Genomic DNA, 14,171 nt, shown 5'->3' with positions numbered 1-14,171 from the left:
TAGTGGCTTCTACATTCCCATAAACTGGCACCTACATACATCTGTAATAGATAATAACAACAACAATCAAATGTAAACATTTGGTACATGATTTTTAAAAAGAGCCCATAAAATACCATGCCAAGTGGCCAAGTAGAAATGCTGCATTGTACCTTCAGGATGTAGCGGTTGGAGATCTTGTCATCAGCAGCCACGTACAGACGGATGAACACAGAGCTGCTGTACTGGCCACGAAGAGCTGCCAAGGCCTGGACCAAGCTGAACCTCCTTTCTGACCACAGCCCTTCGGCTCCAATGTTGGATTCCAGCACAGGCCAGCGGAAAGGTGAATGTTTCAGTATACTCAACAGGGGTTTCACATCGGCTTTTTCAATTTTATCTGAAATGTCAAAGTGTGACAACAATTACATTCCAGACAATTCAAGCCCAGCAGCAGCCACAAAAGACAAAGATTTATTGGCATCGATTGATTTCCAGGCAAGGCAATCACAATAGCTGAAACTCAAAGCCTCTGCTCTGCCTGTGAGCACAGCAGCACAGAAGTTCAATCCTGTTTATCTCTATCAAGAATAAGAGAGGCAAGTAAGGCTTTTCAAAAAAGGCAAAGGCTGGAATTAAGTAAATTTTAAAAAAGCCCCACTCCTTGCTCAGGAACTAGCACTGTTTTTGGGGAGGGGGGCTATTGCTCACAATCAAAGCTAGAGGGGCAGCATCTGGGCACCAAGGCTGCAGAGCAGGCTGTCTCACTTGCTGCAGTCAGACAGGCCACGCTGAAAGAAAACTGTGCATGAAATAAATCCTAAAGAGTCAGAAGGACAAAGAGGACTCCCAAGCCTTCTTTCAGCTGTGCAGCTACCTGAGAGTAGTGATGTGTCCCAAATTAGTGTACCTTACCTTACAGCAGCATTTACAAGCTGAGGAAAAGCACTCTGCAAATGTGGCTAACTTGCTTGACATGCAGATACTAAAGCCAAAGAGTCCAGGGCTGTCTGTACCCAGCCTTGGGGTAGTGTTTTGATTAAACAGATTTAGACAAATGTAGAAGGGGACGAGTAACAAGCTCTTGAAAATACCAGTATGAGAATTTCAACAGAGGGTTTCTCTGATTTACTAACCTCAGGCACTAACCCCACAACCCTGGGCCACAGCTTAACATCCTTTTGCACAGATAAATATCTCTTCACAGTTCTGACAAGCAGAGGTTTCTCTAATAGTGACTTCTTGTGCCTGGGTGTACCTCAGTCTCAATAGCCCTCAGCATTCAGTTGAATCCATATCAGTAAAAGTCATGCATCTGCACAGAGCTTCACAGGGCTCTGCAGAGAGATAAAAAGTCTGCCTTTGTAAGTGCAAGGAATGCATCTATGCCCTCCTCAAATCAATCCACTTACTCTCATTCATGCAGGATGCATAAAGGATCTTGGCCTTCTGTACAGCTTCACTGTCTCGTCTTTTGCTGATGGGTTTCTCCAGCAAAGCTGGAAAAAAAAATATTTTTTTTCAAAACTTTGTAAAACATAGACTGTTTGCCTGTTTCAGCATTTGGTTTAATCATAGCATTTGTTTAATTATGGGGCTCCACATGTACTTTCTTAAGCAGTAGCACAGACATAATTGCACCTTTTTCAATCCCCAACAGAGAAGGCTTTTTTAAATTATTTATTTTATAGAAAACTGATATAAAGCCAAATGACAGATTGTTACTCATCCTCACAACCAGCTATCCTCAGCAAACTGAGGTGACAGGCAGTCGTGGGGTGAGGGTGGGAACCAACACAGAGAGCAGGGAGTCAGGAATTTTTTTCAAGTGGCTCAGCTCCTGGTGCTGGTACATTATGAAATCAGGACCTAACAGAGAGGGTTACAGCATCCAAGGAGAAAGCTGTAAATCAGCCACAATGCTGCTGCCAATACTGTGGCTAAATGAAGAGGCAGCTGAGCTCCAGAGAGATTTGTCAGCTCAGGTGCTGCCCAGCGCAAGCACTTCCACAGCCAGGAGAGCCAGGTAACGAGCACAGCACAGGAACAAGACTGGCAAACTCTGCTGGACCTTGTCTGGCTTTGCAAGACCCAAGCAGGTCCTGCACAGCCTTACCTTATTGTTACTGGGATCACTGGAAGGAGTGGCTTTGCTGGTATCAAGTCCCTCCTGTTGTGTGCTAAGCCAGAGCTAAAAAGCCTTGAGAAATTCGAGACTCCCTTCCCTGCAGTGAAGTCCCACCCAGGGCTCTGGGTTTCACATGAGCAGAGGCAGCACAGGGTGCTGAGAAGGGTGCCTCACACAAAGGGGGAACGAAGTGCAACACAAGAGTCCCTGTGAATGCAGAGAGGAACTGAGACTCCCCAGCACCAGCCATGGCAAGACCAAACAGAGCCAAGAGCTGGATCAGGGTCAATGCAAGGCTGCTCCTCTGCCAGGACTGGCTGGGGACATGCAGAGGACTGAGGAGGTGTTGGTGCTGCCACCCAAAAGCAGCATGCTCCAGGAAACAGTGGAGCTGCTCACTCTGTAGCCCTGCCCTTCCCAGCAGCTGCCCAGAGCCCACCTGCAATGGGCTGCAGGTCCATTGTCCCGGAGGAGAGGTGAGACTGCTCGGTTCTGCAGCTGACAGCAGCCTGGGGGTGCACAGCTGCTCTCAGTGTTAGGAGCTCACTGCTTCAGGCAGGATTTTAAGGCATTTCCATGGCACCCTGAGGAACCAGCCAGGCTGCGCCTCTTAGAGATTCCCCACCTGAACTCATGTGAGCACTCGGGACCATAATGCAGACCTCAAATTGTTTATAACTTTATTACTCAAGTGATGAACAAATGCCACTTGTTCTCTCCCTTCAATCCCTTTTTTCCTTAAACAAACAAAAAACCCCATTGCCCAATTCTTTTGCTTAGACCCTTAAGAGACTTAATGAGATTATTCTCTTTTAGTTATGAATAAGATTTTTCCATAAAAATGCTTCTGGAGAGGATAGCTTTGGTTTCAAATTTTCAAATATTTCCCAATTTGTAAAATACAATATAATGCCAATCATCAATATATATGTTCAGGGTGCACAATTCATAGTAGCATAATCAGACCTGTTCACATTTTTTAAACAACATTTTAAAGGAAATGATAAATGAATCCTCTATAAAACTAAGGATGAAAAACTACCCTCCCATTACAATAGCCAAAACAACAAATTACAACAATTACAAAGCCATTACAACAATTTCTGTCTTTGCCAGTGTGCTGTACAACCATGAAATTTTGAAGCTAAGAAAAATCCAATGGCTAAAGCTCAAGACAAAAACAGATTATAAGAGCCAAAAAAATCAATTCTAGAGATAGAACTGCATCAAATTGTGTTAAAATCAGACCTGGTGTTTTCCCATCAAACTATGTCATTAATGCAACATCTACCCCACCTCACTACTGCAGAGAATGAGGTGGGGTAGATGTTGCCAACTTGCTCAGAATTCTTTTATGAAGATAATTCTTGATTCTGATGACATAAAATCCACTGATCAAACATGAAAGACTTAATAAGATACTTGAATCCTGTGGACACTGAACTAGGGGGTGTGATCCATGGATGATCTTTAGGTAATGGAGGTTTCCCAGCCTCAACCTCAAATTTTCAGAAAGTTTTAGAAGCTCAAACCTGGAGCACTGCTTGCATCCACGATTTCTACATTACCTAGTATAAAACTCAAATTCAAGATTTAGAAATTTGCTTCTTATTTAGCTTGCAAATGTGCATGGATTTTACATGCCCTTGAGTATTTAAATGCTTAAAGATGAATAGCAAGAAAAGGCAAGAAGCACAGCATACTGACCAAAGATATATGTAATCAATTAGTCTGTCTAGAGGTTGTTTATTCATGGAAAGAAAGTCACTAGAGTGATTGAAATCAATGTAGGCCCATCAAGCTCTCTTTAAATTAGCAATATTGGGTCCTGTGAGTAGCCTGGCCTCAGCTGCAGGCTCTGACAGTCCCACTCCATCCATGCCTGCTCCTGTGGGTCGATGTACGCTGCTCTCTGCAGCTTTTGGGAGGGCAGCAGCTCAGGCTGTGCTCTCCCAGGACTCTGCAAGCTGAACAAACCTGCCCCAGGGCCATCCCACGCTCTCTGAGCAGTGCTTCACCTCCTGACACATGACATGGATTTCAGACTCTCATCTACAGGAAGGGAAATGCCAGCCAGTGACACATGGAGAGCAAATTCAGCCCCTCCGAAAAAATTCACCTGAACTATAGCTGTCTGGGAGAATTGTCTTTCCATTTTGAAAAACTGTAATAGCTTCAGATATTTTACATTTTGATGCCAAAATTTAGGCAAAACCTATATTGTCTCTCAAGGGATAGGAAGAGAAACACCACCAAAGAACAGCTCATGTTGAGCCTCATAAGATACCACAAATTTGCTGTTTAGGTTTTACTTTGTCTTTCCAAGCTCCAATTCTCATGCCTCACTAAGGAATTGTGTGTATTCATGCAAATCCACTGAGAAATTCAGTCTGACAGGCTTTCCTTAAGCACAGTTTTCTTAAGGTTAGACCTAGTCAGTGAGATCAGGGCTACCAACATTTTGACTAAAATGGCTCACTTAGCACTGAGAAGGACATTGAGCTTGTTCTTGGAGCTGTCTTGTTTGCTTGCTTGCTTTCTGTTTTCTTGTTTCAAACTAAGTTCTAATTCCTTAAAGCAATCTTCCATTTTAGGATACCAAACATTTACCTCTAAAGAATTGTTAGGAATAAATGGTTTTGATCAGATTAGGAAATACACATCACTCCAACAATATTGAAAATACACCCTTAAAATAATAGCTCATTTGTTAGCTCTCAATTGAATGATACAGCACTAGATATAAAACAGCAATCAGGCTGAGGAGGTTAAAAAAAACCTACAATCTAACCTGATTTCCAGGTATCTGAAAATGAACAGAATTGTTATATTAACATCAACCAAAATTTAACAATTTATTGCTGCTACCAAGTTAAACCACTATCCTGCCTGCAAAGCAGAATATTCTAACCAAAAATCACCAGGACAAACAAAGTGAACTAGCATAGCTTAAGCCAGCTGAACATACAGTTTGGATCCCATTTCCTTAGCCAAGCATATGTTTGAATGGCTTTTTTAGCAAAACAGCTCTTTTCCAGTTACATCTTTCACTTTCTTCACTTTTAAATGCTTTCCAAAGTCATTCTCTTTGGGATAAAAAAATATCTTGGCCTCTATCACTGACCTCAGCACCTCCTTGTTCATGTTCCCATATGCACAAAATGCCCAAATGCAAGATTTATGCTTCCCTTCACATAAAACTTAAGTTATGGCAAGTGTCAACACCTATTGGCAATGGCACTCCACAGTGCTGTAATAACATATCTCATTAAGCAGCTACCACTTGCACAGTCAGAAACTGGCTAAAGGTGTTCACAATATCCTAAACTTCCTGAGGTTGCAAAGGGCTTCACCATTCACTTTCTTGTACCAAGGAGCTGAGGGTGCAGAAGTTCCCACTGCAGTCAAGATTCTTGAACTTCTGTCACCCCAGGTCAGGCAGGTTTGCATCATTGCACTCCCTGACTCTCATATAAAACACAAAGACTCAGCATCACCAGCAAAAAAACCCCATTCCATAGCTGGGAGTGATCTTCACTTGTCTGAGCAGGAGATGCTCAGATACCAGCAAGGAAAAAAAGGCACAGCTGGGGGTGGGGAGCTGGGAAGGGAAGGAAGAGAGTTTAGAGTTGCCTTCACTTAGTTCTTTTTCAGGGCAAGAGGGCTAAAAAAGGCCAGCTTCCTGTGGTTCACTACCCTCGAGTAAATAGCAATCATCTGCTGCTAGAAGTGAGAGCAAGGCTCATTGCAAAGTAAGCTCTGCATGTGTGTTTATTTAACTGCATTCTATTCTAAAGCTGCTAAGGATAGTCTTGTGGCTAAGTGTTACCTTTAATCTCACTTTCCATTTCCAGCCCTTGTTGATTTTCCAGCCCACTGTCTTGCACAGCTTCACTTTGGTTTTCAACCACCATATTTTATTTATGGCATCAAGAAATCCTGTACCTTTCCTTCTTCTGACTTGGACTGCATGAAAAAGGATTGTAAAGCCAGATTTGCAGAGAAAAGAAACATGCATGCTACTTATTCAGATTAGAAATATTGATTCAATGTATCAGCGTCCTGATCAGATTCAGACATACATATATATATATATCTATCTATATTTGTGTTGAAATCCTGAGAAATACTATGCTATTCATGAGGTTTATGTCCTATTCTAGTGAGAAAAATAAAAGTTTTCTCTGCACTTTACAAGCCCAGAAGTAGAGAAATCATTGTGTTAGTAAAGAGAGTAGCATTTTTTCCATTAGTATTTTCTTTATCCTTTTACAAATATTTGCTCTGTGTGGAAAATGCAAGCTCAAGTGTTTGCACAGTGGTATCTGACAATGATCTGAAATATAATGCTTTGTATCTTGAAGAAAAATAACTCCATGTGCAAATATCCCCCAGGGAATATGCTTGGACTGTAAACAAAACAAAAATTATACAAGAACCCCAAGGGACATCCCATTTCCTGGAAAGTTGTAACCTTGGAGGAGTGAAAAGCTAGAAACAGACAAATAATTCAGCCTGAACTCCCAGGGCAATGCTAGAACAGACAGGAGTCCTGGACTGCAAAACCAGAGAAGTATCAAAGTGGGGAGATGATCTTAGTGTGTACACAGGCTGGTGAGACAGACTGGAACACAGCCTGCCCTTGGCTGTCTGAATTGTTAAAACAATGTTGGACAGTTGGACAGAGGGCAGAAAAATATCAAAACAATTCGGTTTTTTCTTCAGAGGGTGTGGCTTGAGACATAGAAGGGAGGGATGAAAAAAGCATGCAATGAGGGAACATGATTTTCTCATAAGAGAAGTGAAAGGGTGATGGGGTCACAATATCAAAACACCTTTAGAAAATGCTTGGTGCCAGAGAGGTCTTTAGTCTGTTGAAAAAAGGCACAAAGAAAGCCAGCTGTTGAACAATGAAGACAAATTCAGCAGTGACAAGTACTTAGCCACTGGACCCAGCAACCAGAGGAGACAGTGGCTGCTCTGCCCCTTAATATTTTCAAGGCTTCATGCTTTTTTGGGAGATAAACTTTACCCCAAAGTCAGTTATCCCAGTGCTTTATCCCAGAGCAAGCTACTGAGTCACATTATGTGGGTAATGTAATTGTCTCCAAATACACCTCCAAAAAGATCATAGGAAATAATCTAGTGGTTACTCCTGCAATTGCACTCTATACATTTAGGATACAGATCTCAAAGCACTCTTAGACAGACCAAGGAGACACAGCCATTATCCATTGTTGCAGATAAAGAAAGGGAGCCACAGATTGCTCCTTATCTAATCCATGTCAGTCCTAGTGACTGGAATTGTGCTCCTTTATGAGCATAAAGCTAATCCTTTGGAGACAATGAATGCTCCTCAGCCCCTTTAATTTCAGAGACTGGGAGTTCCTTGGCATTGCCCAGATGATGCTCAGTACTAAACTGAAAGCAGCTTGTAATGCATTCTGTTAGGGAGCAGACTCAGAAAGCAGCCCAGGGGCCTTCACATTGAGCAGGTTTGTTTGCAAAAACCCTATGGCAGAGAATTCCTCTTTCAATACTTGAGCAAAAAAGACTCTACTAGTCACCTTCTCCTCACTGTACTCCACAGCTATAAGGACTGAGACTCTTAAGAGATGAGAAGAATAATTAAAAGAGGTGTTCCCATGTCCAGCTATCAGTGACACCTTTGTTTCCTCCCTAAGTTAGCACTATTATGTGCTACCTCTATGAGAAAACAAAACCCAAGTTATCCTTTGGAAAATTGCAGATGATCCTCTGATGCCAGCAACAGGTTCTTTTAAGGATGTTCTGTGAGGAGCTAGCTCTCAAATGTAGAGAAAAACCTTCTCAAACCTTGGTTGGAGTTTAGCAATCAAACCAAACTCACAACACATGTGTGCAGAATGTCATTCCATAAGGTCCCTAAACTATAAAAGATAATTATGATTAATCTAGTCCTCCTCAAGAATGTCTAACCCTTAATTCCCATATTTTCTTCACATGTAGGAGGTATGGCAAAAGAATTCCTGAAAAGTAACCTCTAGCCCCAAGTGTCCAACTGCACTTGTGCCACTGGGGCTGTTCAGCACTGCAGCTGTAGATGAAGGCATCACCCTCCCTTCAAACTCTCAGCACACTGGATTTCAGAAATCAAGGTCAGTATGGTTCACACAGCAAAGATTTGGCCAGGATGCCAAAGGGCACACAGAAAACTTTAAAACCACACTGCTGTTACAGACATCACAGCCAGACAAATGTACTGTGTGAAGCAACTTGAGCTTACACATTCCAAGAGTGATCATTTCAGAATGGTTTGGGGCCAGCTGACATTCATTTAGAGTGTCTTGTTTCCAATTCCTCATTTTCAGAGTCCAAAGTGAAGGAGAGCTGGCAGTGGTTTCATTGTGCCTATGAGGGGCACAGTGTTCTACCCCAGAATAAAAGCACTGGCCACAGCATATAAAATTATACACTAGACTGCTGAGATCGTTTGACCAAAGGTAGAATTTCTGTCTTGATACATGAAAATAAGAATCTAATTAGAGTGCAATATTCTAGGTTACAAAATAGTCAAAGAAGAAAATCTGATACACATATTTTTATTCTCATCAGTTTGGGAAAAGGACTCACAGCTGGAATGGGGTCTGGAGGGGAGAGTGAAGAATATTATCTATGTATCTATCTATATGTATGTATGCATGCATGTATGTATGTTCTAAAAGAAAGTGGCAGACTTGATTGATATTTCAAACTGAACATATTTCTTGGGAACAAGGCGAGTATCATCAAGCCAAGATTATTCTTAGAGTTAAATCTGTTCCTTCAGAGCACTCTTCTGAAAAAGACATGGACATCTGCTGTAGGACACAACATTTAATGTTTCAGGACAGCTTTATCCCTCTTAGCAGGTTAATAGCTCAGGTCAAACTCCCACATGAACGCACCTGCCCAGCTTCCATTTCAGAATTGTTTTGCATCTGGAAGCCTTGGAAGAAGAGCAAAGCAAGATCTTGCCTGCCTGGAAAACACCACAGAGATGAATCTCAGTGGATGGGCAGATGCCTGCTTACAGTTCTTGTCTGATACCAGTGCAAGCCAACCTCAAATGCATAATTTCAAGGCCTCATTAAATTCCTTTATGCCTTTAAAATGCAAGTTCTGCTGAGAATGTCTCCTGATGGACAACTTAAGTGCAAAACCAATTCTCTCCTCTAGTAGCAATTGATAGCAATATTTGGTTTCTAAGGTTTTCCTAAAATATGAGGTAGCCTAAGTTTATTTCTTTTTTGTAAACTACTAATTCTGCTAATGGCTCTGCAGTGCTTCTTGCTAGTTCAGGTATTTTATGCACAATCTGACATGTGCAGTCTGGAGTCCTCTTCCCCACCAGGCACTTCTTTAGAAGTGAACTGCAAATGATGGGTTTTCAAATAAAAAATTGTTTCCAAAAGTCCAAAATAAGAAAATACACAGTTTAAAGATAAAATTTCTACTCCCTCAAAAATAAACAAAACAAAAGAAAAATTTTATCGCTACCATAAATAAATTAAATCATTTCTACATTGTTACTGACATTAAGGCTCTTCTTCCTTTTCTTTGTGCGTTGGTGGCTGTAAACAATTCTCAGTTTCAGAGCACAAGAAGGGAAGCAGTCCAAGCCCAATGCACTATAAAATAGATTTCATTGCATTTTATAAATACCTATTTTGAGTTTCTGATGAATTATAGTCCAGATTTCTTACTGTTTGCTAAATATATATATGGGAGAAAAAACTAGCATCAAAGGCTTGCAAAAAATCTTTCTCCATATGCTTAAAACTAGCCTTGCCTAATTAAAGCTTTTTGCTTTGAGTGTCTAAAGCAAAATAAAATAGGAAATCAATACACCTTTCTAGTGCTTATAATGCAGTTTTAATTTTTTCCCAAAGCTTACTTTATTTCCACTTGCATGCCTTTTGCATTCCCTTCTTAACCAGCCTTCTGCTACTTTCTTAGCATTTTTTCTCTCAGTTCCCCATTTCTAACAATCAGATCACCAGAATCATCTTACTGGAGTGCATAAATGCTTGAAATAATCACTCAAAGCAAATTTCCTAATGGCAAACCCCTTGTTCACACAGGAATATGAAATAATGCAGAGCACTGCACAATCCTCTCAGATTGCCCTACACCTGCTGTATTGTGTATTCCCACTTCTTTGGAGGGCAGAGCCACCCAGGATGTCAATGGATGGGCCATTAGTCACTTCTGGAAGGTCTTGTGTTGGCTCACACAGCCTCAGATATGCCTTAGATATTAAATATGAAAGTTTCCATATTTTCAAACCAGTAATCAGTCTGGCTTCTTTTCCTTTACAAAACCAGCAGTGTATTCTGCAACTCCATAAATTCATTCCTTGTGGAGCTGATGCCTTAATCTAGGCCTGCCTTCTTTTGATAAACTCCTCCTCCCCTTGTTTTATTTGGTGAGATGAGGGGAGAAGATGGTTGGTGGTGGGAATTTGGTTGGTTTGTGCTTTTTTTCATTGTTTTGGTTTTTGGGGAGCTGATGGTTTTTTGGGTTTTGTTTTGGGTTTGTTTTTTTTTTTGTTGTTGTTGGATTTTTTTTGTTTGGTTTGGTTTTTTGTTTGTTTTGGGGGTTTTTGGTTGGTTGGTTGGTTTTTTTTTTTAAAGGTATTAATCATGATGAAGACACCATTTATCAATTCAGGAAACTATCTTTTGTATTTGATATAATTAATGTCCATCAGCCAATTTCTTGATAGCAGCATTCATCTCACCATGGATGGAGCAGTGACTCTTGAAAATACAAGCCTCTCATTATTAATTCTTCTGATATTCCAATGGAACATTTAAATCATTATGAATTAATATTGCACTCATGAGGATGTAATTAATATGAATATGTATTTCCACGGGAATTTATGAAAACTTAGTAATTAATCAATTTATATAGGTTCTAGTTCCTAAGGAACATAAACCAAGTAAAACAAACAAATATTCCCAAACACCAATTTCATTAAAGGATTCTGTATTTAGACAAACAAGGCCTGCTAATATACTGACATTCTAGGGTTCTCCCTCACCCCTTGAAAAGAAATTCCTCCGTTCTTTCCTTGAATATCCATTTTAGCAATATGGAAGTTCTCATGGAAATAGCATTCACACAGCTGTGCTTACATAAATGCTTCCTAATGCTCAGTGCCCTAACACACAGCACAGTTCCAAAACAGAAAAGTTGTTTGTTTACAGTTCCAGCATTTTGTAAATTCTCTGAGTTTGTATATCAAAAGATAAGCCCTTCATGTGAGTTCCTCCAAAAGTCAACATAACTGTACACAAACTGGGACCAAACTAAGAATAGTTTTATAAGGAGGTGAGAGACTCTGTTCATAAATTTTATTTCAATAATAAATCTTACTCTTTTGAGTAGAATTGCCCTCTTCCCTGCCCTGCCCCTCTGGCCTCCCAGTATTATGCTTTAAGGGATAACACATGTCATTATAATGTTAGGCAAAATATTTTAAACCACATTTACATCAGAAGATTGCAAATTTCCCAACTGTTAAAATATGGGTGGAGCTCCATACTAAATGGCAGAATTACATTTATTTCATTACAATAATACTTTCAACATGTACTTTGGGAATTTTTTTTGTCAAAAAAGGGAATCAGATATCATGGATTACTGTGCCTCCAAGGTATCAGTCCTCATTCTGTAAAATTACCCACCCAGACACAGCCGTCAAAAATTTTTAAATTCAGTATCTGCAAGTATGAATTATATATATCATACAAACCCAGGTTCACCGTGAATTTATTGGAAACACGTGCCACATGTGGAACAGGAGAGAGCAGGAGGCCCCACTCTGGTTCCAGCTGAGGGCTCAGGGGAGGATCCATTCCAGTCTCCAAACCAGGGAGATGCTGTGGGAATCCTGCGGCTCAGTTACTGTGCTGCCTTCAAACCTCATTTAGGAACCAAAATTGTCTCCTCTCTGTAGTCATGGTTTTCCAAAATCACCCATTACAAACACAATTTTCATTCTGAGCAGCCACAAAGCCTGGAATAAATCCTGGCTTCTCCACTTTTGACTTAGGTATTTCATTTTACCAAAAGCTACTATCTTCCTGCCTGGAGAGATTTACCTGACTTGTGCCACCTTTTCTTACATTCAGATAAATAAACCACTAAAGGAAAGCTCTGGACCACTGAAAAAATGTGTCTGTACCATTGAAAAGAGATGCATTTACTGCAGAAAAGACCAAACAAAACAGCATGAAGTGCTGTTGCTTTTTTCTGCTTTCTTGTTATTCAGGAGCAGCTACCCAGCAATATATTGGAGGCAAAAACATAAATGTCCTCTTTTATTTTAATCAATGCTGGTATTCTTCCTCATACTTGAGACAGCTCTCAAAAAGCTGAAATAGCTTTGAAGGAAACAAATCACAAGACACAGGTCAGCTAAAATGGAAACCTGGGGATGAGTGTCAGCAGCTGCATTTCAGATTTCATGGGACACATCCAAACTATCCCAGTGGGCCCACCTGAGCCCAGTTGAATGGTGGGAGGGAAAACCCAGCCCTAAAAGATCCCTTTGGCACAGTGTCCTCTGTGCAGGACAGGCACTCAACAGCAACAACAACTGCTCAACACCAACTCCTGGGATCAGTCTGAAAGGATGTCCTGTAGTCAAACAGCATCCATTTCCAAAGAGATCATTTTACTTACTGGTTTTACTTATAAAGAATTTATTTTCAAAACAAAATTATTGCAAATTGTCTTGGGAAAAGTTGCCTATGCTGCCAAGATATTTTGTTTGCTGTCTGCCTCATGTTCTTCAGAAACCCACACACCATATCCTCCTAAAAGGCCTCCATTTCTTTCTGTTTACCACACTGGAAATTCCTCATTTTAAACTGACATTCAGAAAACAGCCGCACTACAAAGCTCAGCACAGCAAATCAGCCTGAAGTAGGTGTCTCACTGGACCAGGAACAGTATGGAGACTTAATTTGTAAACTGGCTTCCACAGTCATAAATTAAATTTAAAAGGTCTGGAAGACATGTTGACAAATGATTCATAATTTAAATCAGCTCCTTTGCAGTGCTGAGATTTAGGAATGTTTGTGGAGTTTTGTTTTGTTGTTTTTATTTTAATTTATTGTTTCCTGCATGCTCACTCAGGGAAAGAAAAAAACAAGCCAGCTGTATACCATTGTACTTCAGCCTTCAAAGAAAGGAAAAGAAGTTCTGGGTTCACAACCAACATTCACCACAGGTAATAAATACTGAATTAGATGCCTCAGACCTCCAGCTCTGATCTGTTCACAAAAAGCCATTTGCTTTTCAGTGACAAGACAAAAGCACTCCTAAAACCTTAATGGAGGCCATCAAATCAAAATGGAAAAATTCATCAGAAACACAAATACCTTCACAGGAAATATGATGGTAAGTGGAAAACCATTGAGTAACTCCTGGAGTTACTGCAATCCTGACCTGCTGCAGTTCGAGATTGCTTCTGTTCATACAACTGAGGCCACGGCCAAATGATTCTTTCCATTCTGAAGGACTCCAAAAACTTCATCACCAGGGACCTGTTGGGCACCAGGAGTGTTTGCTCTTAACCAGTGTGAGATAGTTTCTAACATGCCTGGGGTGTAGCTGAAAAGGAAGGGCTGGCTTCAGGTCAGGGACAATCTGGACAGGCAGAAATGGTTAAGGGGAAGTAGTCCTACCTCAGTTCTCTCCAGGAAAGTTCTATAAGGAACAGTTCCACAAGAAATTTTTACATAAATATTACGTCTCTTACCAAGATTTGGGTCATAACCCAAACCACAAGCCTCTACTTTGGAGATATTTTTGGCTCTCTACAATTATCTTCTTTACATTCCTCCACGATGCCTGAAATCCTGCTGAAGGTCACATCCAAGGAAGGACCTACCACTACTTTCTCCAGGCTAGAACTTTATTTATCTGTGTAGCCAGGAGATCAAAGTGACTTACACATGTGGTTTGTGGATTCCTCTGAGTGCAGAAAAATAAACCCAAGTGACCCTCAAACAACATATGGAAAAGAAAT

The 14,171-nt window shown here is 40.7% G+C and overlaps 1 protein-coding gene and 2 long non-coding RNA genes across 5 annotated transcripts in view; 2 read left to right on the top strand and 1 right to left on the bottom strand.

The window, feature by feature from the left end:
• Positions 1 to 225, top strand: part of LOC122149371 — a 32,423-nt gene extending 32,198 nt beyond the window's left edge. Inside the window, exon 4 of the long non-coding RNA XR_006162932.1 lies at positions 159 to 225. This is a non-coding gene — a long non-coding RNA (uncharacterized LOC122149371). The remainder of the gene's footprint in view (positions 1 to 158) is intronic.
• PHEX (phosphate regulating endopeptidase homolog X-linked) overlaps positions 1 to 14,171 on the bottom strand; it is a 94,054-nt gene that overhangs the window by 70,987 nt on the left and 8,896 nt on the right. Inside the window, exons 4-5 of the mRNA XM_033052067.1 lie at positions 1,392 to 1,478; positions 153 to 379 (exon numbers count right to left, since the gene is read on the bottom strand). Of these exons, the coding sequence (XP_032907958.1) occupies positions 153 to 379; positions 1,392 to 1,478 (314 nt within the window). The remainder of the gene's footprint in view (positions 1 to 152; positions 380 to 1,391; positions 1,479 to 14,171) is intronic.
• LOC116992428 lies at positions 241 to 13,979 on the top strand. 3 transcript variants are annotated; one of them, XR_004417046.1, is made up of 5 exons: positions 241 to 325; positions 5,762 to 5,859; positions 8,096 to 8,244; positions 13,277 to 13,370; positions 13,443 to 13,979. It is a non-coding gene; the product is annotated as an uncharacterized LOC116992428 (long non-coding RNA). The 3 variants fall into 3 exon arrangements; XR_004417045.1 differs by having other exon boundaries at positions 13,277 to 13,979; XR_004417047.1 differs by lacking the exons at positions 13,277 to 13,370; positions 13,443 to 13,979 and adding an exon at positions 10,210 to 10,416.

This window comes from Catharus ustulatus, chromosome 2, assembly GCF_009819885.2.
Source record: "Catharus ustulatus isolate bCatUst1 chromosome 2, bCatUst1.pri.v2, whole genome shotgun sequence".
Lineage (NCBI taxonomy): Eukaryota > Metazoa > Chordata > Aves > Passeriformes > Turdidae > Catharus > Catharus ustulatus.
The sequence above is the reverse complement of the archived record's forward strand: the minus strand, read 5'-3'. Positions and strand labels throughout refer to the sequence as shown.